Below are 17,317 nucleotides of genomic sequence, written 5' to 3' on the forward strand. Positions count from 1 at the left end.
CGACAAATGCTGGCTACATTTCCACTTAGAAGAAAATGCAAACGAATTCGGGGATGGATGACCCTTCTGTCTATCACGCAATGGAGATTTGAAAGGAAGAAAGCAAAACGAAAACAGGGTAAAGCTCACGTTACCAGTTACATACGACTTGCCAAATTAGATTTCGTGCCCGACTCAAGACAACTCCAAAAGTGAAGCCTCACCAGCCAGCCATCCTCTCTACTTGTGATCATAAAAATCTTAGCACTCCACCACAAAACGTCACAAAGTTGTAGCTGCTTCGCACCACCTTACGCCAATGTTGGTTTGTGACCTCGGGAAGACAGCTTGGGCGTACGTACTTCACCCTGATAATTAGAGATGGCTGACAATGGTGACGCAACCAGCAGGGTCTCAGAATAGGAAATGGGACTACTTATTTACTGGTCCAACATGATGAAAGCGTCTGTTTTTACCGGCGAAAAAGGAACAGGAGAAGCTTTGGCATTAAAAGAAGGTGCACCTGTCTGGTGAGCTCTGACTCTGACTCTCTGGCTCTCTCTGTCCGTTTCTGAACCTTCTGGTGGGGGTGGGTCTGGTCTGGTCCGGTCGCATCACTTCAAAACACCAAAAAAAAAAAAAAAAAAAAAGCCAGAGAGAGAGTTTGTGGTCCAATTCAGATTCTGTGTGTGATATTTGCAGATGCATAAAAGAGAAGTATACTCAGCCAAAAGAGAAAACAAGAGAAGGCGCGAACAGAGAGTTGGAGGACCGTACATTATTCAGTGGGCGACTAGAGGGACTCATCTACCCTCCCCATTTATTCAGAGTCAGAGTCTCACCACCCCCCATCCCCCCTACCCCAAAAGCCAGAAACCCACCTGAGTCTCGTCATTTGCCCACCTCTTCTGACACCTTCATGCCTTCTGCTATTATTTCTGCACCAACTTCACTCAGTTAAAGCGCAGTCGTTTCAAGCCCAAAAAGGATGAAGAGAGAGAGAGAGAGAGAGAGAGATTCCGTTTTTTCTGGACAGCTCTAATTTGTTTGCCTCCCCAACAGCTACATGCGGTTCAGTCTCATACATGAGTTACAATTCTATGACAAATTTGTTTGTGTTGATCGATGGGGATCATCAAATTAATCTATGAAGAAAATGTTGCCAGGTAAAAATAGACTGGGGATCGGCGAAAAAGATGGATGATGTTATACAGACAACACAGTGATACCCAGTTGCAAAGGATTTTCCCTACTAAAGGAACTAAAAGAGAGGATCTCTTTCAGGACAGAAGGACCAACTGTGTCCAGTCCGGCGATTGGGTTGAAATGTGGTCTAATCTTCATCCTCAACTGCTTCGTCTTGATTCGGCTTCTCGTTATCCGCCCCAAATTCCCCATCGCTCTCTTGAAGCTCTGCAGAATTCTCTCTGACCGGGCTGCTTTCCGGCCGTCGCTCCTCCTCCTCCTCGTCTGATTCTGACCATGCTTTCCTCCGTCTACTTGCATTTGGTGGAGGCACACCCTTTACAGGAAGTAGCAAAACATATCAGAATAAGAGAGAATTGAATAACTGCATGATAGTAGATGTCGTCCATGAGTATTTGATAAGCATGCTTCGTCGTTAACCATCAGATTTTGGCACCTAAAACTCACTGTAACATGTTAGTAACGATGAACTTTGAAAGCAGCTGTCACTCATCACAGACAATGCTACTAATCAAAAGAAAGAGTTGCAAGCAGTTCTCATCACCTCATCTTCAGCATCAGAATCTTCGAGCCCAGCTGCTGCAAGTACATCCTGGGCATTTTCTTCAGCATTGTCATCCTGATCATGCATTTGATCAGCAGGCTCCCCATAATTTAAGGGGGCATCTTCATATTCCTGATCGTCAACTTCTGCTTCCTCCATCTCATATTGGGACTTTGAACTTCTCTCCTTCCTTCTTCTCTTACCACCTTTTCTCCTCCTCTTCTCGCTATGCCCACCCTCTTCATCATCGGCATCAGACCTTTCCCTCCGCTTAGAAGCAGATGTGCTACTCTTCCATTGTTCCTAGGGATCAAGTAAATCCAAATGTTGTGCGTGAATTCAAAATTTAGATCAAGTGCATACTCTTGGGACTTCACAATATCTAATCAACGTGGAGAGTCTTGTTTGATAAACAGATCCATTTCCTACATAAGCTGCATCACAATTAAATGTTGTTTGACTTCTCAAAGCACATGCCAGACCAAGTAGATTGTCACGACCTAAACTCCAGGTGACATGCTACTAACAGGAGACGATTTGCAGCCAACAAGAACCTCAGCCATATGAAACAATTTCTTTGGAAATCAATATTTCAAACAAATTCATTTTTTTAACCTTATTTTCTCCTTTCATTACAAGACATGTGGGCAGAGATCGACTTTCATATAAATTAAAAGCAAAATTTCAACACAATCCAGGCCCTCACCTTTACACGCCGGAAGTGCTCCTCTTGTTGCTGAACCCGCTTCTGCTCATCCTCCAGTTTTCTCTTTTCCAACTGTTTGAGTGAATAATGCAAAAAAGCGAGGAATGATGTCACATCTTCACAACAAAAGCAAATAGAGAAGAGCTCAATTAATCTGTTGATGTCAGGGAAAATTCACAATAGCACACCTGCTTCTTCCTCTGTTCCTCAGCCTTCCGGCGGGCTTCCTCAGCCAGTGCAAGCTGACGCGCAAGTTCTTGCCTTTGCCGTGCCTGCTCTTCCTCACGCTGAGCTGCCTCACAGTGAACTTTTGCAGCCTCAAGTAAGTGCTTACAATATCCAACATGTGTATCAATTTTCTTCTCATCAAACCCATGATAATGAAGATTGGCACCGGCAGCCATTTGACTAAACACGCGGACAGCATTCTCAAGCTCAGCAACTGCTGAACGCACCTATAACATCCGAAGTATAAAGACTCAATATTGCTACTTTGAAGGAGAAAAAATCCTATCAGTTTGGAATAGTCATCCGGTCAGCACAGAGCCAAATACAATTTAATAGGCATTATTTTCTCAAGGCATGTAAAGATTATCGTCCAATTACAGGAGTTAAAATTGCCACAAGTGCAAAACTAGAGTCCAAAAGGACCAAACAAGGATACAAGGCAAAGTTCAGAACTCAACATGCACAACAACATTTATCACTAGTGAAGTTCTCTGTCATGCTTGTTTATCAAAATTATTTGCTTTTACTCTACTGATATGCAAGTGAATAAGTGATCACTGGTGTTGGCTTTCCTTAATCAAGCAGAAAAAAAATATAGAAGCAAGTGAGAAAACAAAGAGGAATAATAAAGCCAAGCATTAAATCTTCAAACAACCTCATCTGCCGTTCTCTTTGATTTTTGCAGTGTCGATGCTGAGAATTTCTGCATTGCAACACCAGCATCAAACCTTAATACATAATTTGCAGGTGACAAGTGGATGGCCCTTAACAAAGTTTTCTTGCAGTCTTGCCACTGTTCAGCTTCATAATGAGTGCGCGCCAAATAAAGAAGAATATGAGAGTCTGTGTCGTGATAAAACTTCCGCAAGCAATTTTGATACTGCATAACAATCAGGTGAAGTAAGTACATGGATGTCCTTGGACAAGTCTGAGAGAGAGAGAGAGAGAGATCAAGCTTACCATTTTCACGGCCAATGGGAAGTTTCCTTGAGCAAAATAAACATGTGCTATATTGATCCACACGTCAGGCAACTGAATAAATATACTTCCACTTGCAGCTTCTTGAACCTATGTTAATCAGCAATGAGTATCGCATTAAAAACAGATGTCTTCGTGACACAATCACAGTATGAGTTAAGCTTACCTGTGTGAACATATCTTTTGAAACATCGAACTGCCCCTTCTCGGCCAAGACCACTCCAGCACCATTGGCAGCATATAAGTTAGAATTATGCTGAACTAGAACCTACATAATATGCAATAGTTTGCAAAATTAAGGCTTTTTATGTCAAGCGTGTCAATAACACTAAAATAAAAACAATGAAGATTATAAACAGACATACAAGAGAGGAACTGAAAAAGATGCGGATATCGATGCTCTTTTACTGGTATAAATGATATTAGGAAAGGAATAAAAAATCAACTTTTGCAATGCTCCTTTTAAGTTTATCGCAAAAAATCAGCCAAAATCTGAAGAAGCCAGAATGACCCTTCGAAACTCTGACACATATGGTCAACTATCCTGTGGTAGTTCCCTTAATTGGATTTCAGCATCCATCACTCTGATAGTTCAGTTTGTCTGCTATTACCTTAATTAATTCAATTGCTTTCTATTCATTTGAGCTGAAAATTGTCCTGTCTATTGTTGAAGATTGCACTTGCAGAATAACACCATCCTTTGGAGTTGAAATAAATAAATAAATAAAAACCCACTGTCAAGGTTTGAGTGAGTTCAATTTCTTTAACGAATAAAAGGGACTAGTCAGAAAACTGTCGGATAACCAATTCTCATAGTCAACTGTATCAAACATTAAGTTAATTATATTCTAACACTGCAAAAGACTTTAGAAAAAAAAACTAGAAACTATGAGGACGTTATGAAAGACCAGACAACATATTGAAAAGTTTAAATTTTAATTTCTTTCATTAATAGATCATCATACATGACGATAATATTGCATTTATTTAATATCATCTTGCATTCCATAAATTTAAGATTTAAAATTTTCATTCATTTATGCATATGGTTATAGACATACATTAATCTCATTTTTGTATAATTGAGTTCTGCTAAACGAACCAGCAATTAGCAATGAGTGTATATTTCTTCCAACCCTCCATCCACAAATTATTTATGTATACTTGTCCTGCTTAATGTCCTCTATTCTGCTTCCTGACACTATAGCTAAAAGGATACCCAGCCATCTGCATTTCTCCCAAACAACTCACAAATACGCTCATGCTAAAAGCATGTAGACCATAGATAGAGCACAAGACAATAAATGAATTAAGAAATTAACAAGAAGATTACATCAAGAAAGCAAATGCAACAGTGGTGGCAGCTGAAAAGGCTAAAATGGATAGGAGGCACATACTTTGGTATAAAGCTCCTTTGCTTTCTCCAAATGAGTGGCTTCTAGCTTCGGTGCCCTCTTCTCATTGCGCATTGCAGCAAAATAGTTCCAGTTCCCCTTAACAATGCCATCACACACGTAAACCACAAAGTAGCAGGGAGAAGGAAAGGACATGTGTTCTAATATTTGAAGAAAGCCTCACCATTTAATTTTAGATCAATTTTTAGAAATAGCCTCGCCATTTAATTTTATCCAAGAAAGACCGCAACCTTTTAGATTGGTTTCATAATAGCCATCAGTTAAGCTGCCATTTCTTTTCTCCGTCAAACGCTGATCTGTTATACTACCTGTCAGCCGGAACGCCACCTCAGCAGATGAAACGACCCCATTCTGGAATTCAAGCTCAAAACCGTGTCATTTCTTCTGAAAAGATGGCATTTCGAGTGATATGGAGGATGACATATCAACCTTTAGTGACGAAAAGAAACGGCAATATCATGACTAGGTTTACAGAATCAAATTCAAAAGGTGAGGCCTTCTTGCAATAAAATTCAAAGACGTGGCTCCTAATGAAACAAGACTAAATGGTCAAAGCTTTTCCTTAAAATAGAAAAGATTTTGAATGTCAATGGTGTAACATTCAGTGTCCAGCACTACTAAGGGATACACTAATAAAGCATTTCCTTGTAGATCATTGTTCACTGACTCACATGTTTACTCCCTCAGATTCTAACAATGTGAAGGTTTTGATATCTCAAATACACTCACCAGAGAGAGTGTCGAATAAGAATCCTTCCCATCAGCTGCTTCACTAGCAGCTCGAAATGTTTCTTTTGCCTTGACCCAGTCATCATTTTTAAGCTCTAGTTCTCCAAGCATGGACAATGCATTTGGACACTTCTCATTCACTTTCAAGGCATCATTAACCTGAACAACACAGGAGAAAGGGCCAATAAGTCATAGGAAACAGGGGGTTCAGAAAAAGTACAACCAAGGATGATATGATAGAGGGTAAATAACCACCAGTTCAATGCTTAATTGAATGTTATTCCGAGCTTTTGAGATGGCAGCAAGCCTAAGATATGCATCTATATAGTCAGGATACTGCAAAAGAAACAGACAAGTTATGGAAAATCTCAAGTGATATGGCCCAGAATATTTCAAGATAAGTGGTAGTTCTATGTCTAGAAACTAGAAACTTCAGCCAGAAGAACTAGATTACGTTATCGGTACGTCTAAAGGTAGAATTATGAGACCAGAACATTCATAAATTGGGATTCCAGAGTAGACAACTCTGAGTGTACTGTAAGCTATTCAGAAACGTGCTATGACTTAGGTTCCTGTCTCCTCAGGTTTCAAGGACGTGGAGATACTAGCCTACAGAATATATCCAATTCAGATTTTTCTAAAGAGACCACAATTTAAATAAAACAAGGATAAGCACAAAAAAATTTCTTCTACAGTCAGTACATAAGATAAGCAAGGTATCTTAAAGCCAATTATAAACTGTTGTTTGATCATTGAAAAATAATCTAACACCTATGTTCTGCTTCAAACAGAAATCCAGCAGTGTAGGATGCTATATAAGCGGACATACCTTGTATATTATCAATCTATATAATATACTTGCAATTTCCATTTTGTGCAGCTGCTCCAGTAATCTTGCCAGATTGAAAAGTGCTGTCACTTTATTCCAAGGCAATTCTAGGTTTACATTATCTGCTTCAAGTTGTGTAAATATTTGCACATCCTTGTAAATACGATTGCATGCAGTAGCATCAGCAGCGCCGACATTCACTTTTCCCTCAATGAAAGAACGCCATATGCCATCACCAACTGCCTCCTTGAGACTTTGTTCAGCAAGCTGGACAATAGAAAAACATCAAATGTACTTCAACAGCAAATAGCATCAAATTTATTATGGTCATATCTGCTATAAAAAACCAGTACGAGGAGCAAAAGGCTCTACTTTATCCCACAGGAAGTGTGGTTTGAAGTCCAAGTAAATCATAGATTTAAACATCCATAGTGGGAAGTTGCCCTAACCCATAGTGGGAAGTTACACTTAGAATATGGAATACTAACCTCAAGCTCTCCCCTTTCAAAGTGGATAACTCCAATATTATTGAGCAACTCTACCGGCACTTCTAGGCCACCCCTTTTCAGTAGACCACGAGCCTGTTAGGATGTAAGAATGGTGACAAAATTGACAAGCCACAATAGAAGGTAAATTCCAATGAAATTCTACTGCAGTGGCAATAAAAATTGCCTTCACATACAGGGTAAAGGGCTGTGCTAGGGTGTATCAGCATTTTGTTGGGCAACATGTCAATTATGTAAAGGAAGTTTAATGATATAATTTTATGCATGCAAATAACTATGAGCAAAAACTTTCTTTGGCCGATATGTAGCAGAAATTTAATTCAAAAGAGCCATTGCCTATGTAGGTTTATGTGAGATTTAGTGAGGTGTGGGGGTCTTCAGTGCTTGAGACAAGTCGAAGGCAAGTTTGGATCAACTGATTATATTTTCCAAAGAAGAGAGGAGAAACAAGTTGGATCCAGACTATTAGATCACCTGCTATCTGAATAGAAGACTGACATGTCTTCTTGATGGTCCTACCGATTTATTTGAAGGTAAACAATCAATCAAGTGCATGTAGTATCCTGTGTTACCAAGCAAGATTTCTTCTTGTTTGTCTCAAGGATGAACAGGTAATAAGGTCTCTTAGAATTCTCCATCGATTGATCAAATCTCGTGAGATTCACGACCTCTTTAGCTCTGAATCCTTCAAGATCCATAACACTATCCATTACAGCAACCGGTGTCGATCAAAATTATTAAGTTAGCCAATTGTCTGTTCTCTTGATATCGATGTATTGGACAAAGACAGTGAGATCACACCATCTAATGGCTATACATACTTATGCTATTGCCCATAATATTATAACCTGATTCCTACCACCATATCCAGCACTGGAAAGCTTTCTACTTAATATGAACAAAAATATCGTGAATATAAACTTTTTTTCACTTCTCTCCACATTAACGTCACCCAATTACAAAAGTTCACAATATTATTAAAAAAAAACGTACTTACTGTCTTGAAGGCATCTAAAGCAGCGCCAGTGTCAGATGATATCAACAATTCTCCCAGATCAAGAAATGCCTGAATCAAGTTTCCACAAACCCATACTTTGTAATTGAACAGTAATTGTACCATTCACGATGGAGCTAACAGAAAGTTAAGTTAAATAACCTAATTTAATATTCAAGCAAAATGACAATCTTCAATTTTCATATTGAGGTGGCCAGCTGTTCACTAGCTTAGGCAGGCATATATACTTCTTTGATAAGTAAAGAAAAATTCACCGTGACACAACAAAGGGGTGCCGCTTTAAAAATCTCAAAGCCAAAAGAGAGATCATTAACAACACATGGGAATCCACAGTATCATTTCAAAGCATTTTCATACAAGGCATTATCCCACTATACAAACAGTGTAAAACTTTGAACCAATTTTCAACAAGTGTAGCAATACTGTGATCAAAGCATTTAAATCCAAGAGCTAACAGAATATTCACTGAAATAAGCTAATTTTTTTCTGTAATATTCCAGTCAATTATAATGTCATTTTTCAATTATCGCATTGAAGTGGGCAGTGATTCACAAGCTTGTAAGGCCCATCTATATTCTTGCAGGTAAAGAGATTCAGTATAAGGCACCCCATGCATTTGCAGGAGGAGCTCAGAGCCAAAGGAGAAGTTGTTCCCAAGACAACGAATCCATGGTATCCATCAAAGCATTTGCATCCAAGAGTAAATCTCCACCATACCAAAAGTGAAACATTAAACCAATTATCAATGTGTTGCTACATTGTCACACCAAGCATTTCCATTAAAGTGTTGCCATTCTATCATATCTCCGGACTTTTGCAAGGATGGCATGCTATGTTGCATTCCTGAGGAATGCACAAAATCTGCCTATCCTAGAAAGTATGCAATACCATCTTCAACTTGCATGCAATCGACTCATTATCGACTTTGTTTCTAAGACAAAAATCAATCCCAATTGTAATAAAAATACTAAAGAGGGTCAAGAATGTAAACGTGGTAAACTTATCCTGCATGTTACAGGAATACAAAGAACAAAGGTATGCATGCCACAGGCATTATGATTAAAGAGAATATTTCAAAAAAGAAGACAAAATTGGTCACCTGGGCATCACGTGGATCAACCTTTGTTGCCTTCCTCATAAACTCCTGTCCCTTTTCCATCTGCCCGAGTTGCACATATATGTGCCCAAGAACCTATTTCAAGTTGTGAGAGAGAGAGAGAGAGAGCATAATTCTCAGAAAATGTAGTCAATAAATAAATCCAACAAGTAAATCACAAAATGCACGGATATTTGTTACCGACTTACTCTTAATGTCTCACAATTATCAGGATATACCTCCAAAACCTTTTCAAAATTTGACAAAGAACTTCTGAAATCTCCCAACTTGAGTTGTACTTGACCAAGACCTAATCGATAGCGACCAACGCACACCAACAGAACAAAATTTAAAATCTAATCAGAGAAGGTAAATACTGGCAGAGAGAAAGATTTTCCAATTTCATACAAAACAGATGATGGAATAATATTACTGAGTCTACACATCTTCAGGATGATTGTAAAATCCACTTCCCAGGTCATGCAATTAATTGTAAAATCCACTTTCAATTCCATCTCTTAATTTTGATACTTTTCCATCCCAAATGTCATCTGTCTGAGTTTCCTCTTTCGAATGAGCAAATATTGAAGAAGGGGAAGGATACTAACCATAATAAGGAAAAATAAATGCATGTGGCTTGTTGATTTCCTTGACAGAAGCCATATAGTAGAGACCTGCTTTTTCGTAGTCCCCCTAAAGTTGACAAGAAGCAAGGCCCCATTAGGCAGAGGAACTGGAGCAACCGAGAGAGAGAGAGAGACTTTCCATTTAACATGGTAACACTCGTAACAATCGATTCATCTGCATCTCCGCCTCATTATTTTCGTTAAAGAAATATCTTTAAGATGTGAGAAGCAAGACAATGAGCAAACCTTGCTGTGGTAAGATCTTGCTAGATTATAATAAGAATGTGACTTTGTTGGCCCATGATTGGTCACTGCAAGGGCAGTCTCTGTCAATTGCTCAACCAAAAAGTGTTGCCCGGTGAAGAAGAAGTGGTTTGCTAGATAATTCAATGCCATTGCACAGTAAGGGTATATCTCGAACGCCCTGTGCATCTTTTCCACTCCTCTCCTAATTCCACCCGCTGAACATGTATGGAAGAAAACAGAGCGATCTATCAGCAGGAATATATCTTAAATCCAGTAGACATCCCTATAATCAAATGTAAGAATATAAACAACAAGACTAAATAACCTTTGTTTGTACGCATATCCATAATTGCAAGTGCAACAAGGGCCTCAACATTTTCCGGGTCTAACTGTTAAATGAAATTGAAAACCCTATAAATGACGGAGTTAATATGAACTGCGAAGCAAGGCCAGATATCTCTTCATAACCAACATGATATAACCATATAACTTGCCTGCAGAACCCGTTGAAATGCCTGCCTAGCTTTCTCTAATTGGCCCAACTTATAGCGACAGAGACCTATGCCAAGTCTTACAGCTCCAGGACAATCAGGGTGGACTTGCAACGCCCTCTAAACGGAGACAATGATTAAAGGGAAACATCAATAGTCTATTCAGACTGATGACATTCCTGCAAACTTAGACTGAAACTCCGCAACATGACACTACTTACTGAACTAAGTATCATGATGCAGTAAGGAATCTATAATCGTCATTATTGTTCCAATTTAGGGGAATATGATGATATAACAAACCTTATACAACTCCAAGGAATCAGAATACCGTCCACGATTGAACTCGACACATGCCTGCAGACATGAAAGTCCAAGTTTTAGTACAAAAAAAGAGAGACAAAAATATGAAATTTGGGCAATCAAAGAACAAAGAGTAGTTCAGTTTCTACAACGGTTGAATGCATGCAAGTACCCTAGACACCACATATCTAAAGCAGAAGACGATTCAGTGGTATCCAGCCAGTATGATCACATCACAGAATGTCGGCAAACATAACCTGACCAAGAAGAGCAGGAACGTTATCCCGATCTCCATCTAGCACAATCTTAAATGCAGCAAATGCCTGTTCTACTTCGCCTTTGGCAAGTAAGAGTTGACCTGTAAGCAGGAGAAATGTGATGATATTAGGATTCAATCAATGAAGACTAAAGATATGGCACACTGAGCCAGATGCAATATAATGTGGTTGGAACATGCCAGTCTGAATCTTTCCTAGATGCTAATTGAGGATCGAAATCAAATATCGACTATATTAGAACTAGCATGCAAGAATCATTAAGCAACTACAGAATTTCAACATCTTTCACTCAACAACTGAACCAACATTTCAACATCTAACTCTTTTGAGACCCACAATAGATTTTCCCCAGTATATATTACAAGTCTAAAGTGGGGAATATTTACCTTTTCCAACCCAAGTTGAAGGCTCGTGCATATCGATTCTCGATGCCTTATTGTAGTACTGGGTCGCTAAAATAAAATGTTCCTCCTTTTCTCTCTGTTTGGTCTCAATTTTCCCGAGGTAGCTGTAATAAGCCCCCAAAGCATTGAGAATCGCTATCCTCTCATACCTCACATCAGCATAATACTCATCAATCTCTGCAAGCAATATTGCAAAAGACATCAGCAAGAGAGTTTTGTCATTAATTTAAAAAGAAATTACCATGACAAGTAGAAGTTCTTTTCCCTATGAAGGAAACGGATGGCTATTCAAGGAGGGAGAAAACAAAGAAGAAAACGGGCCACTAGTATGAATACAGGGAGTGCAAAATATACCGGGACTTGAGCCTTCTTCCAGAATTTGTCGAAACTGGTCGATCTTCCCTTGCTTAAAGTACTCTCTCTGCATGAAAACTAATTTAGCAAACAAACTAGCGAAATTGAAAGGGCAAACTGAGCTTAACAAAACGTGGAACACCGCAAAAATTCGAAAAACTAAAACAGTAAATCCAAAAGAAAACATGCCACTGGATCGAACTGATCGAACTGGCAACAACCAATGCAGGACAAGTGGAATCCCAACTGGAAAGCTAAAGCAAGTTACCGCGATGACTAGCCAGAGATCGAGCGGCGCTTGCTCGGCCTTGAGGATGTCGAGGATGTCGGAAGCGTCCCGGGGGAGCTGGTCGAGGGCCACCCGGACCTCCTCCTCCGAGTTCTGCACGGGTATGTACACGCACGCCATTGGCTCTGCCCGAGCTCTCTACGATACGATCCGCTTCTCCCACCCCACCAGCGCACTTCAAATTCGGCTTCCGAGCGAGTCTCGGCAGCGTGCGAAACCGCAACTCATGTGAGCAAGGGCGTGAAGAAGGAAGAGAAACGGAGCGAGGGCGCAGAAACCCTAGCTCTGCAGTATGCTGCTACGATGCCTCCGTCCGATGATCTCTCTCTGTAGCAGAGCAGAGATGATCCGGAGAAGAAATAGGGAATGGCCAGCGACTGAACTAGCTTTTGCTGTTTTCTGGTTAGATTCGTAATTGGATCCGCTCGGTGGTCTGTCCAAAATCGCCCGAGGACCGGAAGCCCGAATAGGCCCAGCGGGGCCCGCCCGTACCTCCATACAGGGTGAACGGTTCGGTTATCTGAATTTTTTAATTGCGCTGAGTAAGCCATAAATATTTTCACGTTTTACTAATTAAGTTCATCGGATTAATTTTAGCATTAAATCATTGACGTGGACGCTAATCATTTGACGTGACATAACCGGAACTGACGTAAATAACTTTTCTTATTTTAATAATACTTTTTTTAGAATTTTTTTCTTCTCTTTTTCTTTTATTCTCTTTTTGATGTGGCCGGCGAGTATTTGGTAATCCTTAGCAGCTACATTAATAAAATAATTAAAAAATTTATTAAAACAGTGATTAAAAATTCTTCACGTAAGTTTCGATCGTACCACGTAAAATGATTGACGTCCACGTCGGTGATTCCACATCAAAATTGATCGGATGGATTCAATTAGCAAAACGTAAAGTTATTTACGACTTAATTAATGTAACTAAGAAGTTTGTGATCGAATTAATAAAAATGTAATGAATTTAGGATATTTTAAACAAATTTTCTGATTTTGTTGCGACCCAACCCAAATAAAATCATAACTCGGTTCGGTCTGGATCGGGTTTCGGTCCTCCTTCTAATATAGTTGGCCGATTCTTGGGACCGAACTAAAAAAACCAACCGGTAGAAGTATCAAAGTGAGCAACACCTTCGCTTTTACTAAAATTAAGTGTGCAAAAAAAAGCGAAATCTTTTCCGGCTTTGGATTATGGAGTTTCGATATGCGATTCGTGCAGTTTTATTTGAAATTAGTTGCAAAGTTCGATCGATGTTAATAGATAATAAAGATATCTAAAATTCATTGCGCCGAACGGATGACATCCTCGATTCGTCCAAATCAAAATAAGGACTTGGCATCTGTTGTCGCAGAGGACGACAATTTGTTAAGATCTTCACTTGCCCCTCCTACGAGAATGTTATTATCGAGTTATCTGAGTCCCAAAGCGAATTCAAAATCATAAATGAGGACAAGAGGTATGATGGACATGGTGATCGAAATCTAGTAAGGTGCGAGGAAAAGAAAAATAACCATTTATGCCAAAATTAGATTTTTTTTTCCCCTTATCAATTTACATCAAAACATATTAATATTACGGAAAATCTCAAATTGATACACTTAAAATAAATTTAAGTTAACTAATCCCTCGTCCATATCTTTCCTTTATTTCTCTCTCTCTCTCTCTCTCTCTCTTTCCTTATTATTTTCCTTTTTCTCTTTCTGGCCCTGCAAAAGCATGGCCATTGGATCCATTTGGAGGCTCGAATCAACGGCTCGAGAACTCATTTTTATTACTCTCTTTTACGAACCCCTCCTCAAGCAAGGATCGCGTGCGCCATCCTCAAGAAAAAGACAAGTCTTGCTCGCTCGAGCTCGAACCCAAATCGACCCTCTTCGTGATTCCCTGTAACCGAGCTTCACCTTGACACCATCTCTTCGCTGACGAACGGCATCAAGACCTCCCTTAGCCTATAGAGGAGGTGGACGGAGGAGGCCGCGAAAGGCGAGGAGGGCGGCGAGATCTGGGGCAGAGAGGAGGCGGAGTGGGGAGGAGGAGCGGATCTTCTCGCGCCAGTGGGAGAGGAGGTAGCAGAGGACGGTGAAGAAGACGAAGACGACAGAGGCGTTAACAAAGTAGAGGGAGGGCGGGACTCTTTGTCATGTTGATTGGCTTCGGTGATGTTTCTATTCTGGTCTGAGTTCTAACCACGCTTTGATTAGCAGAGTCAGAAGGAGAAAAAGGGAAATAAAAAGGAAAAGATTTGGACGAGGGTTGGGAGGATATGGAGGGTTTTTCTCCAATTTAATTTTTTTTTAAATATTTACGAAATTATTTTTTTTTAAAAATGTATTTACGGGTTTGGGCCTCGCTCGACAGTTGGGCTGCCGAGCAGCCTAGGGCCCAGTGTAGTTGCTCGGCAGCCCAACTGCCGAGCGGGGCTGGGCCCTTTTTTTCATTAAATTTCGTTTTTAAGTGTTTTAATTATTTATACTTATAATATTTAGTTTATTTCGTATTTTTTTAACATATTTATATTTATTTTATTTATAGTTTTTTTCTTGTAAAGCTTATCTTTATAACATAATTAGTAATAATTACTATAAAAATTATTAAGATATATAATTAATAAATAATGTTGTAATTATGTAATTAATTAAAAATATTCATAAAATAAAATTGGTAAGATATATGAAATTAAGGAACCCCCTTCTTAATTCAATATCTTTATAACATAATCAATCGAAAACCTATCTAAACGATCCCGAATCGCAAAAATTGCCATTAATATATCCCGAAAATACTAAAAAAAAAGGAAAACCCATCTAGACGATCTCAAATTGCAAAGATCCTTCGTTCGTTACCGCCAACGGCAGTGTATATTGATTAGGACATCGTTTCGCTTTAGCCGACCAAATTTGAGTCCGATCCGATATCGTCGACCCGATCCGCCGGTTCTTAACACATCACTATTTCGTCTTCCGATTGGATTTTTGTTTGTCCAATCGATCTAGAAACGCACTACTAATACATTCCACATCACTCTGACAAAGCTACAAAAGATGATAAAATTTGTCATTTATGAAATGTAGGGAAAAGGGCAAAAGAAGGGTTTTTTTCCAATTTAATTTAAAAAAAAATTACGAAATGACATCTAGACATCTAGATCCTCGTCCTCATTAGTTTCATATATCTTTACCAATTTTATTTTATGAATATTTTCAATTAATTACATAATTACAACATTATTTATGAATTATAGATCTTAATAATTTTTTATGTTGATTATTACTAATTATGTTATAAAGATAAGCTTCGCAAGAAAAAAAATTATAAATAAAACAAATATAAACATGTTAAAAAAATAAGAAATAAACTAAATATTATAAGTATAAATAATTAAAACACTTAAAAAAAGAAATTTAATGAAAAAAAAGGGCTTAGCCCCCCGCTCGACAGCTTGGTCGCCGAGCAGACTGAGGCTAGGGCTAGCGTAGTTGCTCGGCAGTTGGGCTGTTGAGTGAGGCTCAAACCCGTAAATATTTTTTTAAAAAAAATTAAATTAGAAAAAAACCCGGATATGGAGATGAACAGTGTTTCAAGTCCAAGTCAACAGGGACGTAGATGTATTTCTTACGGGGAAGTCGGATGACTAACGACGATTTAGATGGAGAGTTAACTGGGGATAGATTTGGGACTAAATTGAAAATTGAGGAGTTTTCTTGAGACAAACAAAAAAGGCTGAGGATATAATTAGGACTAAATTTAAAGTTAAGGATTTTTTTTTTATGGAATTTGACCAATTTTTTAATCACCAAAAATTTCAAATTAACACATCCGTGATAAATTTATTCCTATGTTAGTTTCAGTTATTTTTTGGATGACACGTGCCGATTAACAAGCATACTAGTTTGAAATTTTTACCATATGTTTGTTATAGGTATATTAGCTTGGGTTTTTCGTGTTGTAATAATCCAATTCAACCGAAAATAAATTTATTATAGGTGTACCAATCTGAATTTTTTGGTAATTAAAAAATTAGTTTGGGACAAATTTATTACATGTATACCAGTTTAGGATTTTTTGTGGTCAAAAAAATAATTTTTGGTAAATTTATTACAGCTATACTAGTTTGAAATTTTTTATAGTGAAAAAATAGTTTTAGGTAAATTCATCACATGTATATCAATTTGAGATTTATTGTGGCCAAAAAATAATTTGAAGTGTATCAATTTGAAATTTTTCGTGATATTCACCGTAATAAAAATCAATTCATTAGCTAGCGAATTTAACCTTCTACAAATATATTTAGGCCCCGTTTGTTTCGCGAAAATATTTTTTTGAAAAATATGTTCCTTAATTTCTGACGTTTAGGGGCCGAAAAATATGTGATTGAGGAAATTATTTCAGGCCAATGAAAAATATCCTTCTAAATTCGAGAGAAATAATTTTCCTTTCTATCTACTTTTTCTCTCTCACATGCACGTGAAAGAAATCAGAAAAAAAAAAAAAATCTTTTCTCTCTCCTCTTCCTCCCTCCTCGTTCTCTCTCCTCATGGCTTTGCCTGCGTATCTTGTTCTCTTTCATCCACGCCATTTGGTTGCCTCTTGGTTCTCTCTCTTCCACGCCATAACTTCTGCTTCATGGCGAGCTCGCTAGATCTGGCGAGACCGAGCCTCGAGGCCTCACCGACGAAGAAGGCAATGAAGCTACTCGGTGAAGAGCGGGCGACGTTGCGCGGGACGCGACGTGCCTGGAGTCGATATTGCAAAAGGTGTTCGGGGTGTTGAGGGCGGCAACGAAGCATGCGGTGGCGACTCCGTGGAGCGTGTGCTGCTTGTTCGGGGCCAGTCGAGGAAGAAAGGAAAAATAAAACAAAATAATAAAAATAAAAATAAAAGTAAAATAGATAAAAATAATTTAAAATTTGATTTTTTTAAAATTAAAAAATAAAAAATTATTAAAAAGGTGTGTATGGAAGAAAATGATTTTTCATACCAAACGGCGAAAAATATTTTTCAGTTCGTTTTTAGGTTTTAGCAAAACACCAAAAAATATCGTTATTTTCTTTAAAAACGACTTCCTAAAAAATATTTTTCAAA

At 38.5% G+C, this 17,317-nt stretch overlaps 1 protein-coding gene across 1 annotated transcript; it reads right to left on the bottom strand.

The window, feature by feature from the left end:
• Positions 1–1,078: 1,078 nt before the first annotated feature.
• LOC115740700 (protein CTR9 homolog) lies at positions 1,079–12,595 on the bottom strand. The gene is made up of 24 exons (XM_030674260.2): positions 12,202–12,595; positions 11,934–12,000; positions 11,562–11,756; positions 11,155–11,255; positions 10,898–10,951; positions 10,598–10,714; positions 10,429–10,492; positions 10,104–10,318; positions 9,840–9,924; positions 9,441–9,541; positions 9,235–9,327; positions 8,118–8,186; positions 7,103–7,195; positions 6,615–6,881; positions 6,041–6,121; positions 5,786–5,944; positions 5,039–5,134; positions 3,808–3,909; positions 3,624–3,731; positions 3,319–3,543; positions 2,624–2,890; positions 2,436–2,507; positions 1,730–2,032; positions 1,079–1,501 (listed from the first exon to the last, which is right to left on the bottom strand). The coding sequence occupies exons 1-24, from the start codon at positions 12,340–12,342 to the stop codon at positions 1,313–1,315; spliced, it is 3,264 nt and encodes a 1,087-aa protein (XP_030530120.1). The 5' UTR covers positions 12,343–12,595; the 3' UTR covers positions 1,079–1,312.
• Between the last annotated feature and the right edge of the window lie 4,722 nt (positions 12,596–17,317).

This window comes from Rhodamnia argentea, chromosome 4, assembly GCF_020921035.1.
Source record: "Rhodamnia argentea isolate NSW1041297 chromosome 4, ASM2092103v1, whole genome shotgun sequence".
Classification (NCBI taxonomy): Eukaryota; Viridiplantae; Streptophyta; class Magnoliopsida; order Myrtales; family Myrtaceae; genus Rhodamnia; species Rhodamnia argentea.

Excerpts from the sequence above, each read along its gene's own strand:
- LOC115740700 (XM_030674260.2), bottom strand. The coding sequence starts at position 12,342 with ATGGCGTGCGTGTACATACCCGTGCAGAACTCGGAGGAGGAGGTCCGG. Across the intron at positions 11,256-11,561 it reads TTCAACTTGGGTTGGAAAAG|GTCAACTCTTACTTGCCAAA; the intron begins GTAAATATTCCC and ends TCCTGCTTACAG. Across the intron at positions 10,319-10,428 it reads GGATATGCGTACAAACAAAG|CGGGTGGAATTAGGAGAGGA; the intron begins GTTATTTAGTCT and ends ATACATGTTCAG.